Here is a 15,814-nt window from a genome sequence, read left to right on the forward strand (position 1 = left end):
TATTTTCATAAGTGAAGGTGGAGTTAACTCTTTTATGAACATTAAAACTATTTAATTACTTGGCAGTTTAAATCTTGCTAGTCACAAAAACAAGAAGGGATGAATTTCCTTTCTCTCTTGGGAAGGAAATTCTTCCTTCCCAATTCTTCCATCCAGTTCCTTTGTTACTGCTTCATCATTTCTTCTTTTTTTTAAAGACCAAAACGGTCTTTAAAAAAAAGTTATGCAGCTGATGCATAATTTTTTAAAGTTAATGGCATTAATTATTTTAAAATTCAAAGTTCATGTCATGTTTTATAATAGAGCATGTAAAGTTCCAAAAGGCATTTTTGACTATGGTTAGCAGTTACTGCTACCCATACTGCTAACCATAATTACTGCTAAGATTGGCTTCTCATTTCTCTCATTATTTCTTTATTCATTATTATGATAACAGAAAATGTAACAGATAAGACAAACAGAAATGGTATTGTTGTTATTATTAGTAGTGGTTTATGTCCCCTTGTAGGTGTTATCTGAGAAAGAGTAAGAATACTATTATCAAGTTTATGCAATCCATTTAAAACCAAAAACTTTTAAATTGGAAACTAGGTTTGTGAGAGGATCTGATTGAAGTGTTTAACTTCAATCAGATCTCCTCACAAGCCTAGTTTCCAAGTATTGCAATTTTCAGAACCGAAGTTTTTCGTGTTAAGAATACCCCTTTGAGTTCTTGACTAATTGGATTGCTTTCACCTACTCCAAGAGATTCACATCTTTCTTAAAATGAGGCTGCCAGCCCTGTATACAGTATTCAAGGTGTGATCTAACCATTGCCGTATACAATGGGATAATCACCATCTTGTCCCTGCTGACCAGTTCCTATATATCTCATTGACAGAACCCCGTGAGCTCTTCTAGTAGCCTGTCTGCACTTCTTAGAGAAGTCCATTCCTCTTTGGAGTGATACCGGCTAATTGGTATGCTTTTCTGGTATTATTGCTGCCCACATTCATTACCTTGCTTTTACTAATGTTAAACCTCAACATTGGTAAAAGCAAGGTTTCAGCTCATCTTGCCTAACTTTTCTAGGTCTTACTACAATAAGACCTAGAAAGGTTAGGCAATGATTGCCTTAATTCCTACCAACTTTTATATCATCAGCAGACTTAGACCACAACCTTTATGCCTTCATCAGTATCATTAATAAATATCGTAAAAGGTAAAGGCACATCATTGAACCCTGAGGGACTCCACTAATAACATTAGTCCAAGAAGAGCAGTGCTGATTTATTACCACCCTCTGTCTTCTGCCACTGAACCATCCCTTAATCCATAGCAGTAACTTGTCCCTACTGCTGCACGTTTCGATTTGTACAGCTGTCTAAATATGGGATATCAGAATTATCATTTGCATCTAGTTCCTTTGTTACTGCTTCATCATAATAGCCAACCAGATTGGTCAGACAGGATTGCTCCTTTAAAAAACCATGCTATGGTTTCCATATTATTCAATTCCTTTTAAGATGATCCTGTAATACTTCTTTAACCACAGATTCCATTATTTTCCCCAGACAGAAGTCAAACTTACATGTCCATAATTGCTCCCATTGCCCCTTCATCCTCTTTGTGAATAGGAGAGAGATTTTTACACCTCTGATCTATAAGAACTTCCTCTGAATCCAAGGATGTTCCCATAATTATTGCCAAAGATTTGCTTGCCTCTCTTGTTGCTGCCTTTAATATAACTAGATAGATCCCATCAGCCTTGAGTGCCTTCTCTGCTTTTTAGCTTCAACAATTTCTGTTATACTTTCTTCTCCGCTAAAACAAAATTTAGTACCCAGTTATAACTTGGGCTTAGAGGGGAACAGGTATCCTGTGTGTTATCAGACACTCAGCCTAAAACACTGATGGATCCAATATCTCTCTATTACAGAAGATTTAGGAGAAGTCCGGTTGGCCTGCCTCCCTAAAATCCACTCATGCACACCTTCTCGATGGTAAGCACTATTACGTCACTTAGTTGGCAACGAACATGTAGAGTGGTTCTCTTCAAGACGCCTGATCAGCGTGAAGAGGAAAAGACCAAACCCTCCAGCATATGACAGCACGACAAAAGAAATGGCCCTCAGTCCCCAGCAGCTTTTACTCTCCCTCTTATGGCAGCGAGAGGATCAGAGTGGAAGCAGAGGGTGCTAAGAATCTCTGGGTACGACCAGGCTGCCATGCATGGAAACTGAACTTGGCCTATTATAACATAAGATCACTCATCGGTGAAGACAGAATATTAGATCTGGAAAAGGAATTAGAAAATGTGAATTGGAATAACATCGGTTTGGCTGAAACAAGAAGAAGAAATGAATCACTTATAAGTTTATCAAGTGGAAATCTGCTGTACACAAATGGAAACAGTGAAAGGAGTGAAGGTGGAGTTGGGTTTCTGGTCCATAAAGATTTTAAAAACAACATTTTGGAATTCAAAAGTACATCACCAAGGGTGTCAAGACTAATACTCAAGATTTCTAAGAGGTACAAGCTAAAGATTATAATGATTTATGCACCAACATCGAGCCATGATGATGAAGAGGTTGAAGAAATGTACACCGAAATTGAGAGTCTTCTAGATGAGCAGAAAATCCAATACACTATTATTATGGGGGACTTCAATGCTAAGGTTGGAAAAAGGCAAAACAGCACAGAAAGAGGAACTATAGGAAATTTTGGAATTGGTGAAAGAAATAAAAGAGGTGAAAGACTTGTGGAATTTGCAGAATCTCAAGGACTGTCAGTAATGAACACTTTTTTCAAGAAAATGGTGAACAGAAAGTGGACATGGAAGAGTCCAAATGGATTAACAACTAATGAAATTGGCTTCATCCTCAATAACAGAAGATATATTGTGAATGATGTTACTGTCCTGAATAAGGTAAATGTTGGAAGTGATCACAGAATGGTAAGATGTACACTTGATATAGACATAGGAAAGGAAAGGAAAAAACGGACTCGAGTAAATAATATAAAGGTCTTTGAGATAACAGAGGAGGAGAAAAAGCAGTATGTACTGGAACCTAAGAACAAGTTTGAGCTTCTGCAGACTGCTCAGGACCAAGATATCGACGAGGAATACTACAACTTTCTGAAAGTGATAAAGCCCAAGAAACCTATAGGGAAAAAAGATATCCAAAGAAGAAAAAATTAGTCAAGAAACACTTGTCATGATGAACCGAAGACGACAAATGAAGAGCAAGAAAAACACTGACAGGAAGGAATTTGAGCATACTGAGTCATGCAAAGCCATTAGAAAGAGACTCAGAGAGGACATAAGAAGATTTAACACAAGAAAAGTAAAACAAACATTAAGGGAAAACAAAGGATTTAAATCAGCTGCCATGAGCAGTAATACAGAAAGACAAATAATGCTGAAACTGAAGAATAGCGATGATATACTTATAAACAGCAGAGAAGGCATAATTCAAATAGCGGAAGACTACTATAGAGAATTATACAAGGAGCGAGGGAATTATGCCAGCAGTGGGGAAGATGGATTGCAAATTAGCAACAAATATGACATACCCGATATTCTTCCTGATGAGGTAAAAAAATCATTGAAGAAAACGAAGAATCAGAAAGCCCCGGGAGAAGATGAAGTTACTGTAGAGTTGTTAAAATTGGGAGGAAGAGACATAACACAAAAACTGACAAGGCTCTTCACAAAGTGCATTAGAAAAGGTGTGACGCCTAAGCAGTGGAATAATGCAATCATAGTTTTGCTGCCTAAGAAAGGAGATAAATCAGAAATTGGAAATTATAGACCAATTAGCTTGTTATCCCACATCTACAAGTTGTTCCCAAGAGTCATTACTAACAGATTAGAAAGAATACTTGATGAGAATCAGCTGAAAGAGCAAGCTGGCTTTAGGACAAGATTCTCAACTATGGATCATCTTTACGTAATGTCACAGATAATGGAGAAAGCAAATGAATATAAAACATCATTATGCCTGGCATTTGTGGATTATGATAAGGCAAATGACTCCATACAGCATAAGGCAATGTTTCAGGCACTGAAAGACAAGGCATACCCATATATTATGATTTTGAAGAAAATATATGAGAATGCTACTTCCTTTATTAGACTAGATAAAGACAGTAGGAAATTTAAAATTGAGAAAGGAGTTCAACAAGGAGACACAATATCTCTGATGCTGTTTACTGCTGCCCTTGAGGAAGCTTTCAGAAGATTAGACTGGTCGCAGAAAGGAGTCAATGTGAACGGAGAGTACCTAAACCATATACGATTTGCAGATGACATTGTGGTCATAAGCCACGATCCCGAAGAATTAGAGGAAAATCTTAACCAGTTATGCACAGTTAGTAAGGATTTTGGACTAAAAATGAATATGGCTAAAACAAAAGTAATGATGAACAAGTATGCCACGGAAAGGGAAATAATGATTGAAGGAGCAGTAATTGAAAAGTTGGAGTCATTACTTATCTGGGACAAGTTATTAGCTGTAATAATGATAAATGGCTGGAAGTCAAGAGAGGAATAAATTTTGGATGGATAGCATTAAGGAAATATAGTCACATACTGAAGAGCAATATCCCAGTTTGTCTGAAACGTAAAATAATGAACCAATGTATACTCCCCACCACGACTTATGGAAGTGAAACTTGGGCACTCACCAAAAGAATGGAAGAGAAGCTGAGAACTACACAACAAAGAATGGAACAAATTATATTGGGAATCAGACTGTTAGATAAGAAGGATGGATTAGGCAGCAAACTCAAGTAAAGGACATTCTTATCAAAACTAAAGAACTAAAATGGTCTTGGGCAGGACACATAGCTCGAAGACATGATGACAGATGGACTAAGAAAATAACAGAATGGTACCCAAGAGGAGCTAGAAGAAAACCTGGAAGACAAAGGCGGAGATGGATAGATGAAATTCATGAATTTTTGGGCAAATGGATGGCCAGTGCTCAAAAACAGAAGGAACTGGAAAGTTGCTGGAGAGGCCTTCATCCTGCAGTGGATTGAAAATGGCTGCTGTTGATGATAACTTGGTGTGTTTCTGCAGTTTGCATCCCTTAAAAACTTCATGTGTAAAGAAATTTTTCACATGAAACTGTGCATGCAAAATATTTATTTAGTTAGTCAGCAACCTGAACAGGATCATTACTAGTTATGATATTCATATCTATTGAATTAAGATGCCTTAGATTGCCTAATCTCTTAGTGAACTGATTGTAGACCAGTTTGTATATACTGTAGATTTTTCTTTTGTGTGCTAATTTATAATTATCCCATGCATTTTTCTTCCATTCAGCAGTCAAATAGCAGTCAAAGTTTAACATCGACAAATGCAAGGCACTGTATATGGGTAGCAGTAACCCCAGAGTAACTTATCAACTTATGTGTGGTACTACACTGAGGGTAGTGGAGAATGAAAAAGACCTGGGAGTAATTGTGCACTCAGACTTGAAATTCTCTGAGCAGTGTAGACATGCTGCCAGGATAGCTCACAGGGTTTTGTCAATGATATACAGAAACTTTGCTAGCAGGTGATAGATAAGGAGGTGATTATCCTTTTTCTATCAGGCCATGGTTAGGCTGCATCTTGAGTACTGTATACGGTTTTGGAGGCCTCACTTTAGGAAGGATGTAGATCTGCTGGAAGAAGTGCAAAAAAGGGCAACCAGATTGGTGAAGGGAACAAAAGGGTGTTCTTACCTAGAAAGGCCTCATTCTGATCTCTCCCGCAGTTGCCCAGTCTTGAGACTAGACACCTGCGGGGCGATCTGATTTAGGTGTTTAAAGTCTTGAATGGATTGAGTTAGCTGACTGTTAATGGTATTCTTCCACTTGCTGACACTGCACACACACACGAAGGGGCATAATTCAAGTTGAGGTATGATGGTTGCAGGACAGCAGCCAGTGAGTGTTTGATTGTTTGAATGGGTTTCCATATGTTATTGTAGAAGTGGATTAGTTGAAAAAATTCAAGGGAGAACTAGACAAATTCTTGGAGGGTATGGATGGGTGAACTGGTAGTTTTTTTTTTTTTTGCTGATGCTATAGAAGGTTGCTTTCTTGCATCATTTACCATTATTATTACTACTACTACTATGAGAGGTACCAACAATTACTACCTCTTGTGTGACTAGAGATCTCTACCATTGAGGATGTCCTTGTGTCTTGCTCAAGCATGGGCAGCTGAGTACTTGATGGGCCCTATCTTTTATTCCTTTGAGGGCATCAGACCTATTCTTGAGACCCTTGTAAGTTCATTAGATTGCTGAATATGCTTAATCTTCTCATGTTGTTTACAATGACCACACAAAAGCCATCCTCCTTGGCTCTATCACGTTCAGCCAAAAGTAGCTTTCCTGCTGCTTTGAGCTTTTTACTTCATTGCTCTAGTCTCTGAGGCATGATTCTAGTCTAAATTTAAGAACACCCCACAAAACTAAGAATATAAGTATAATAATGCTACACTATATCTGGATTATTTTGCAGCAGTACTTACATTTTAAGCTAGATTATGTGCTACAGTTACATTATGAGATTGTGCTTGTATTGCTTTAAATATATGGTTTCTAATATTAATTTCTATGTAACTCCTATGGAATTACTCATATATAGATGACTACTAAATTGCATATACACCTGTGTGCAAAATTTAAGGACCAGTCAGGTTTTCACCTGTAGCTTCTCATAGGAGTAGCCTGGATATGGGTAAAGCATATCAAAGGAACCTCATGAGGTACAGAAATGATGAAGGAAACAACACCAACACAACAATGGAAACAAAACAGAACAGAAGGACTTTATTCAAAAATGGCAACATAGCACTGGCTGCCATGATTAGATGCATCACTGCCAAAGATGGAACAAAGGGAAGAGTTGGTCCTCAGTAGGAGATATGGCCACCCCTAATGTCGATGCAGGCTTTGCACCACCTGTCCATACTTAGAACAGCATTGTTGATAAGTTCTTGTGGTAACATCGTCCATTCCTCTGTCAGGCCATCTTCAGCTGGTAAACATTTTCTGTTGGGTGTAGATGTGCTGCTAGGCATCTCCCCAGAGTCCCCCAGAACGTCCCATATATGTTTGATGGGATTTAGATCGGGGGTAATGAGGAAGGCCAATCCATACGAACAATGTCCTCACTTTCCAAAAGCATATCAACAGCTGCAGTGCAATGGGGTTTGGCATTATCATCCAAAAATAGAAACTCGGAGCCAATGGTACCTCGGAACAGACGCACATTACCTCAGTACAGTAGCATGCACCAGTTACAGTACCGCCTTCCAGTATCTGGAGTTGTGTATGTCCATCCAAGATAATGCCTCCCCAGACGAGAGCACTTCGACTGCCACATCGATCCCTTTCAGTGATGTTCGCAGGGTGATACTGTGTGCCAACCTCTCGCCAGATTAGCTGACATCCAGAATTGCTGCTGAGACTGAATCTACTCTCATCAGTAAAGAGTACCTTAAGTAAAGATTTTGTGGTTGTAACCTTTAGAAATAGTGTTGGTCCTTAAGTTTTGCACACCAGTATATCATTTTTATATCAATACTATGTTTATATTATTCTTATGTTGATGCTATAACAGTGGTGGTGATATCATTTTTGTATTGATACAGTGGTAACAGTGGCTGCAGACTGCAACTTTCATTCTTTTAAGCAATTTTGAAAAGCAAGTAAAGACCAGATTAATGAACTTTATCGGATAAACACAAATTACAAGTGCACTACTAATTTTAAACAAAAATCAATTTAAGTAACAAAAAAGTCACTATAGCTTCTCCCAAAAAGACCTGTTCCTTGTAATCTTGGCATCATTCTCATAAATCATCCTGCTTCAGATTGCTATATACTAAGAACGTTAAAAATCTAGAAGGTGATTTTTTTTTTTTTTACTTTTCATGATATAGAGATAATTGCAAAATATATTTTTCTGTATATGATCTGTTTTGTTTTTCGTTATGCTGTATACATGCTATGCTATGCTTTTGGAAAGGTATTAATTTATGCAGTTTTTATATTTTTTTTGTTTATAGCATTTAATTGATCAGAAAGAGGTATATGAGTGGTTCTTAAATGTTGGAAGTGATCTGCTTACTAATCTCCTGCTGTGTGGAGAAAAGGTATATTTTCTAGTATATTATTATTATTTTGGCATTGCAAAAATAAATTCTAAACAGTATAAAAACAAAGAATATAAACCCAATTCATGTTTTATTGAATCCATATTCTAATAGCATAAGCCAGTGATTGTCAGCTAGAAGTATATATGGTCCTTGAAGTAATTAGAAAGGTTGCGATGGTGAATGTATGCAGAAGTAGTGAGACAATCAATGGTTAACTTTATTGGGTTTAATATTTTTTTTTATAATTGTGTATTTTTGGTTACCTTTATTGGTTATAATCACATAATTGATAGTATACAAGGTGTGTCAAAAATGAAACGAGAATCATTGCTTACCAATACTTACTACTACGCATGTCAACAACATTCATATCATGCCATAGCTTGTTTTTTTCTGTACAGGTCAGTTTTTTTTTTTTTTTTTGCAATTGGTTAAGTTTTGATTGAGCTGTGCCTGTTTAAGTGACTCAGTGTTTTAACCTTTCAATGGAAAAATGAGTGACCGTAATTTAGAGCAAAGAATTGTTCAATTTTTAGTGCAACTCAGTAAAAATGCTACAGAAACACGGAAAGTGTATGATAATGAAACCATGAATCAGCCATATTTGTATGAATGGTACAAATGGTTCAGATAGGGATGTTAATTGTCTTTTTGCACTGGGGGATCTCCCCCAACCCCATGTAGTATCTCTGTGATGTATACAGTTCACTGTGATTGTCAGATTGTGTATGTGTGAGGGTTGGGTTTGTGCAGTGCAGTGCAGTGCAGTGCAGTGTAGTGTTAGGTTAGTTATGTTCATCTGGCCTCTTAGATACAGGTGCTTGGAAATCAAGGCAACCCCCATTGCCTGTGACTACCTTGTGGAGGTGGACCAGGGCAGCAGGTAAGTATGAATATGAGTATTCTGGTGCAGGCAAACCATGGATGTCACCTGAGCTTGCCAGGGAGGATCCCAAAAAAGATAGACAAAACAAGAGGAAAACTTCATATCTGACTGCACAATCATTCCCAGGTCTTTTTCATTTTCTGCTAACCTAAGTGTAGTACCACACAGTTGCACGTTCCTCTAGGATTATTTCTACCCATAAGCAGCACTTTACATTTGTCAATGTTAAACTTCGGTTGCCACTTTTCAGCCCATCTGCCCCAATTTTCTAGATCCTATTGCTTTAACACACTGCTGTTACTGTCATTAACAACCCTACCAACCTTTGTATCATCTGCAGACTTCGACATTAAACCTAATATACCTTCATCAATATCATTGATAAATATACAAAACAACAGTGGGCCCAACACTGAACCCTGGGGGACTCTACCAATAACATTAGTCCATGAAGAGCAACGTCCATTGATTACCACTCTGTCTTCTCCCACTCAACCACCCTTTTATCCATTGCAGCAACTTACCCTTAATACCATACTGCTCCAGTTTGTACAGTAATCTTCCATTTGCTGTGTTCGTTGTGGCAAGTGACATTCCCACACTGGTCAGTCCAGGAACTACTGTCAACATCTGAAGCCATGCCGCTTAGTTTCAGAGAGGGAGGGAGATGTCCACGACAAGAAGACTGCCAACTTCAGTGACAGACGAGAATGTTGAAAAAATTCGAGAGATCATGTTCCAACACTCTCAGATGAGCATTTGACTAATTGCAGAACAGTTACGCTTTGACAAAGAAACAGTAAGAACAATTTTGACAGATGGTTTCTCATTGTGACAATGCACCATGTCATTCCTGTATTGCAGTGATAATTTTTAATGAAAAACAAGATCACAACATTGGAGAACCCTCCTTATTCAGCAAAACTGGCACCTTGTGACTTTTTTTTTCTGTTTCCAAAAATTAAAATCCACTTCAAAGGAAAACAGTATGAGGACTTAGCAAACATAGAACACAATGCAGCAATTAAAGGCAGTATCTTCTGAGGAATTCTGCTGCTGTTTTAAATCCTGGAAATTGAAAATGGGGTGCTGCATAGGTGCAGTTGGATACAAGCACAAAAATGTAATAAAAGCAGGTTATATTGTCATTGGACTGATTCATGCTGTTTTGTTAGTTATGTTTTTTATACATTAGAATGATAAAGGAAAATATGTTAAAATAAACTGTTAATGTTTCATAAGACTGGAAATATTCATTGTCTTGGATATTTATTTTTGTTAATGGAGATTTCTGAAGAAAGCTTAAGAGTTTCATATTTTCTCATCATGTTTGATTGAAGAAACCAAAAAGCAAAGATTTGTTATTAAGAAAACATGAAAGAAAACTTGCCCTTAAACTGTTATTAAAATGTGTAACTTTTTTTGTCTTCATAAAGAACTGTGTGAAAGGCTAATTTTCTGATTACACCATGTTAATTCATTTCTAGTTTTGAATCAAATGTTATGTTTTCTTCAAGAGTGTCCATCTGTAACCTAATAACGTTAGTTTTAGTTGATGGCCACTACTAGAATAGTTTATTTTAAATAGTTAATATGTGAATACCCCAATGTTTATACCCACATTAACTGCATGTATTATTTATTTTTCTTCCTGTAATGAATTTTTTTGAAAATTACTGAACAGAATCTTTGCTAAAGAAATAAAACGTGTAGTGTCAGTTTATTTAAACACACTGCTGAACATAATTCTGAAACAGTGTTTCATGTGATCTCTGTGTGGAAAATGTAATAATGTGATCTCCACTTGGTTAGGTTGCCTCAGATATTTTACTAAGCATAAAGTAGTTCTTGAACTATATTAGTATTAGTCAAGCCAAATAATGCAAAGGAAGCAAGGTTATTCTGTATCAGCCAAAAAAAAAAAAAATTGCCTATTTCTGACTGTTATTTAGCTCCTCTCTTATGAATGGGGGAAACGTTTGCACTTTTTCTGTTCCAAAGGAAATCACCCTGTAGTCTAGTTATGATCTCAGTAGCAATCCTGATGATGATGATTCATTCCCACGTTGCATTCCTTAATATAACTGGTTGCACCCCCATCTTAGAGTCCTGCATGGGTCCATTGCATTAGGCCTGCACCTGTAATAACTGGAAACATACTCAACTCATACCCATAGTAAATGGAACTGCATCTGAACCTGACCTGCACTGTTTGTAGCCAAGCCACAACTCACAAACAAAAAAATTGACATATTAAGAAAATTTGCCTTAATTTTCTTTATTTAGCATTAGCATTAGTAGAGGCATTTGATGCAAGAAAGCAAGCTTATGCAGCATCAGCCAAAAAAAAAAAAAAAAAAAAAAAAACCCACTTCCACTTCACCCCTCTGTTTGTTCAAAATACCTGTCCAGCTGAGCCTTAAACTTATTTAGGCTATCAACCTCCACGACAAGAGATGGAAGTCTGTTCCACCAACCAACCACCCGCTGGCTAAAGGCAAATTTCCGCACGTCTATCCTACATCTGTCTTTCCTCAATTTGAATTTATGCCCTCTCAGGTGATTATTCTGAGCTAGAGGAAGAATCCCATCAGCATTGAGCATGCTCAAACCATTCAAGGCTTTATACACCTCTATCAGATCACCTCGCTGGTGCCTAGTCTCCAGACACTGTAATTTGCAAAACTTAAGCCTTTCTTCATAAGAGCACCCCTTTGTTCCATTCACTAATCTTGTTGCCCTTCTCTGTACTCGTTCCAGCAGCTCTGCATCCTTCTTGAAATGAGGCCTCCAGACCTGTATACAGTACTCTAGGTGTGGCCTGACCATTGCCTTATACAAGGGAATAATCACCTCCTTATCCCTGCTGGAAAAATTCCAGTATATCATTGACAATACTCCATGAGCTACTCTTGCAGCCCGTCTGCACTGCTCAGAGAACTTCATATCTGCCTGCACAACCACCCCCAAGTCCCTTTCATTCTCTACCACTGTCAGTGTAGTACCACAGAGTTGATACGTTGCTCTGGGGTTGCTGTTTCCCATGTGTAGTACTTTACATTTGTCAATGTTAAACTTCATTTGCCACCTCTCAGCCCATCTGCTCAACCTTTCCAGATCCTGTTGCAGCAGCATAGTGTCAGTAGTGTCCTTGACAACCCTGCCAACCTTTGTATCGTCTGCAAACTTGGACATTACGCTTGATATACCATCATCAATATCATTTATAAATACAGAAAACTATAATGGACCCAACACTGAGCCCTGAGGGACTCCACTAATAACATTAGTCCACGATGAGCAGTGTCAATTGATTACCACTCTCTGTCTTCTCCCCTTCAACCACCCCATTATCCCTAGCAGCAATTTGCCACCAATGTCACACTGCTCCAATTTGTGTAGCAGTCTTCTATGTACAACAGTATCAAAAGCCTTTCTAAGATCCAAGTATATAATATCAAAGCTATTGTCTGCATCCAGTTCTTTTGTGACTGCATCATAGTATCCAATCAAGTTGGTCAGGCAAGACTTCCCCTTAACAAAACCATGCTGTGTCTGAGCTATAACTGAAGTCTTGTCTAAATGATCCTGCAGTGCTTCTTTAACCAGTGCCTCCATTAATTTTCCTGGAACAGAAGTTAAGCTCACAGGTCTATAATTACTTGTGTCAGCCTTTGATCCTCCTTTGTGAATTGGGGTCACATTTGCACATTTCCAGTCTATGGGTACCTCCCCTGAGTCCAAGGAAGCTCTAATAATTATGGCTAAGGGTTTGCTTACTTCCTTTGCTGCCTCCTTTAATATAACTGGATAGATCCCATCCACCCCGGGTGCCTTTCTCGTGTTTATCTTCAACAATTTCTCCTCCACTTTACTCCCAGTTATTTCAAGATTCTGTAGCTTACTGCTAGAGTTGAATACACCTCTGGCATTCCCCTCGCTGAATAACTCCTCATGTGTGAATGTCGATGCAAAATATTCATTTAGTTTGTTAGCTACCTGAGCAGGATCATCAACAGTTGACCCATCAATATCAAGTGGACCAATCTGATTCATCCCCTTCCTTCTAGAGTTTACATAAGTAAAGAACTCTTTGCTGTTTTTCTTTGCATCCCTTGCCAAGGATTTCTCGTAATCTGCCTTCGCCTGCCTAACCTCCTTTGTAACTTGGTTGCTTATCAACTTGTATCTATCATAGGCTTCTGTGTCATGTGTTAATTTGTAAGTATCCCATGCATTTTTCTTCTCTGCCATGTGCCTCATTAGTTCATCTGACATCCATTTTGGCCTAAACCTTGAACAATATTTCTTAGTTGGTATGTAAAGTCTAGTAGCTTCCAAGATAAGTTCTTTGAATGCTTCCCATTTTGAGTTTGCTGTTGGTAACATCATCAGTTGGTCCCACTGTATAGAATTTAAATACTGTCTCAGTCCATCGTAGTCACCTTTACGGAAGCAATAACCCTTCCCTTTACCCCTAATGGTAGTTACCTCTTTGAGTAAATCCCATTTCAGCACACTGTGATCACTGCCACCTAGTGGTTCATTTATCTGCAGATTCTTAATGCATGAAGAATCACTGCTGATAATCAAATCAAGAGTATTAGTTGCCTCTAGTTGCCTCCCGAACATGCTGATGTAGAAAACAATCATCCAATAAATCCACAATAGCCCTGCTAGTGTGTGAGTGACCAGTCCCCAAATTCCAGTCAATATCTGGGAAATTAAAATCTCCCATTATAAGACTCTCTGATTTACTGGCCCACTGTATTTCCCTGTACAATATCTTATTATACTCATCAGAGTCATTAGGCCTATAGCACACTCCTACTCTCAATTTTGATCTCACAGTGCTTATGTCACACCAAACTGACTCAACACTGCACTGTCCAGTGATGTCGACTGGCTTCACTTCCTTGGTTTTTATATGTTTCTTAACTAATAGCATAACCCCTCCCCCTTCCTATCCTGTCTATCCTTTCTGTAGACGTACTCCCCAAATTGCAGTTCTGCATCCCTTATATCTGTGTGACACCACGTCTCTGATATCCCAACAATATCTGCCTTTGATGTTTTGAGCAATACCTCAAATTCATCAAATTTATTTACTAAACTCCTAGCATTGGTGTACATGCAAGTATACTGCACCTGTTTCTATTCTTAGCTACCCTAACACAACCCATGTGTTTACTTGTACCGCAATGGCTCCCAGCAGTCTCTGAAATATCATACATCTTGTTTTTCAGGCTTCTGCTCATTCTAATAGAAGCAGTGCAAGAATCTCTTTCACCTCTGCCAGTGGCTACTGTCAATCTATTGGTCTTTGTCTCCCTCCCCAAGCTAGCAGTTTTCTGACCCACCTAACACTGCCTCGATAGCATCAGCAAATATTCTTGCACCCTTTCTATTTAAGTGTATCCCATCCCTGTAGAAGCAATCTCTCCTGTTAACAAGTACAGTCCAGGCTGAAAATAATTTTCTACCCCTTGAGCCTTGCACAATCTTGCACAATAATAATGTAATAAATCACTGGATCAATAGTATTGATTTTTTTATTGTATATATTACACAAAAACTTAAAAAAAAAAAAAAAATAGAAAATATTTATTTGAAATATTAATTTTACTAATTTTTTAAATTGCTGTGCTGAAAGAGGACATCAACCTTTTTCAGGTTCAACCAAATCCAACTTTCTTGGATGAGAAATCCCACTGCAGAAAAATCTTTTTCACTGGTGCTGGCAGGTATGGCACGAATGAAATGAGCCACAGCCACAAGATTTAGAAAAAAATACATAATTTTTTCCCCCACCCCCTTCAACAATGAAAAATCTCCTTTATCAGAAATTTCTTTTGGAAGTTTCATGTGATGTAATTTTGAATGTCATTAAGTGGTGGTCACCATTTTCATCACTTGATTCTTCCACATCAAATAAATTGTTTTCTGTCTTTTTCTTTTTGACGAACCTTTTTAGTCTGGCTATTTGGTCTCGTGGCACTGATGTAGTTGGGGCTTCTAGTTTAGTATTAAGTTGTTTTTTTTCTTGCCAGTCTTCTTACTTCGTTTCTAACTTCTATTCTTTCTGCTTCGTTATTTAAAAGTTCTAAACTTTTCAGTTTTGGATTAAAAAACAAAGCTATTTTGTGTAATAATTATGATAGAAATTTTTGTTGAAGAATGGATAGACATTTTAAGTTCAGAAATAATTTCTGTATCCATAACTGAAGGCTAGAGATGATGTACTAGTCTTCTAAATCAGACTATATTTCTATGTAGTCCTATTTTGGCTTACTTGAAGCTTCCAACTCATCTGAAGTTGAAGCTTTTTTAAATCGCTCCAGAAATGCTACAATATTTTCTATTAAGTAAGCATTCAAACCATCAAGACAATGCTCCCCCAATCTGTCCAGCAAGATTTCTTAGCACACGCTTCTTGATTAGACCGGGGTTCGAGCCTGTCACCACCAAATACGGAGGATGCGGAAAGGTCAGGAAATGACCACCGCATATTCCCGGAGCAATATGGCCTTAGTTGCTAATGCTCCTAAAAAAAAAACAAACCAAAAACCAAGCAAGATTTCCTTAATCTGATCATTCTGATCTGCTTATGAATAGATTCAAACGTTGTGAACAAGCTGTTCCATCTGGTTCTAAGTGGTGCCTTAAAATTTTTTTACAACAGTTCTGCAGATTTGATTGTTTAAAATTTGTAATGAGATATTCCAGTGCTGATTGCATTTTCTGCATTCAAGAGATTATCTGTATTTTCTGCATCTTTAAAT

General features: G+C 37.8%; 1 protein-coding gene across 1 annotated transcript in view; it reads left to right on the plus strand.

The window, feature by feature from the left end:
• The first annotated feature begins 5,901 nt into the window (after positions 1–5,901).
• LOC150087661 (mitoguardin-like) overlaps positions 5,902–15,814 on the plus strand; it is a 90,255-nt gene continuing 80,342 nt past the window's right edge. Inside the window, exons 1-2 of the mRNA XM_090369853.1 lie at positions 5,902–5,922; positions 8,057–8,143. Coding sequence (XP_090225979.1) covers positions 5,902–5,922; positions 8,057–8,143 — 108 coding nt within the window. The remainder of the gene's footprint in view (positions 5,923–8,056; positions 8,144–15,814) is intronic.

Source organism: Mastigoproctus giganteus, chromosome 3 (assembly GCF_048544385.1).
Source record: "Mastigoproctus giganteus isolate SK-2022 chromosome 3, ASM4854438v1, whole genome shotgun sequence".
Lineage (NCBI taxonomy): Eukaryota > Metazoa > Arthropoda > Arachnida > Uropygi > Thelyphonidae > Mastigoproctus > Mastigoproctus giganteus.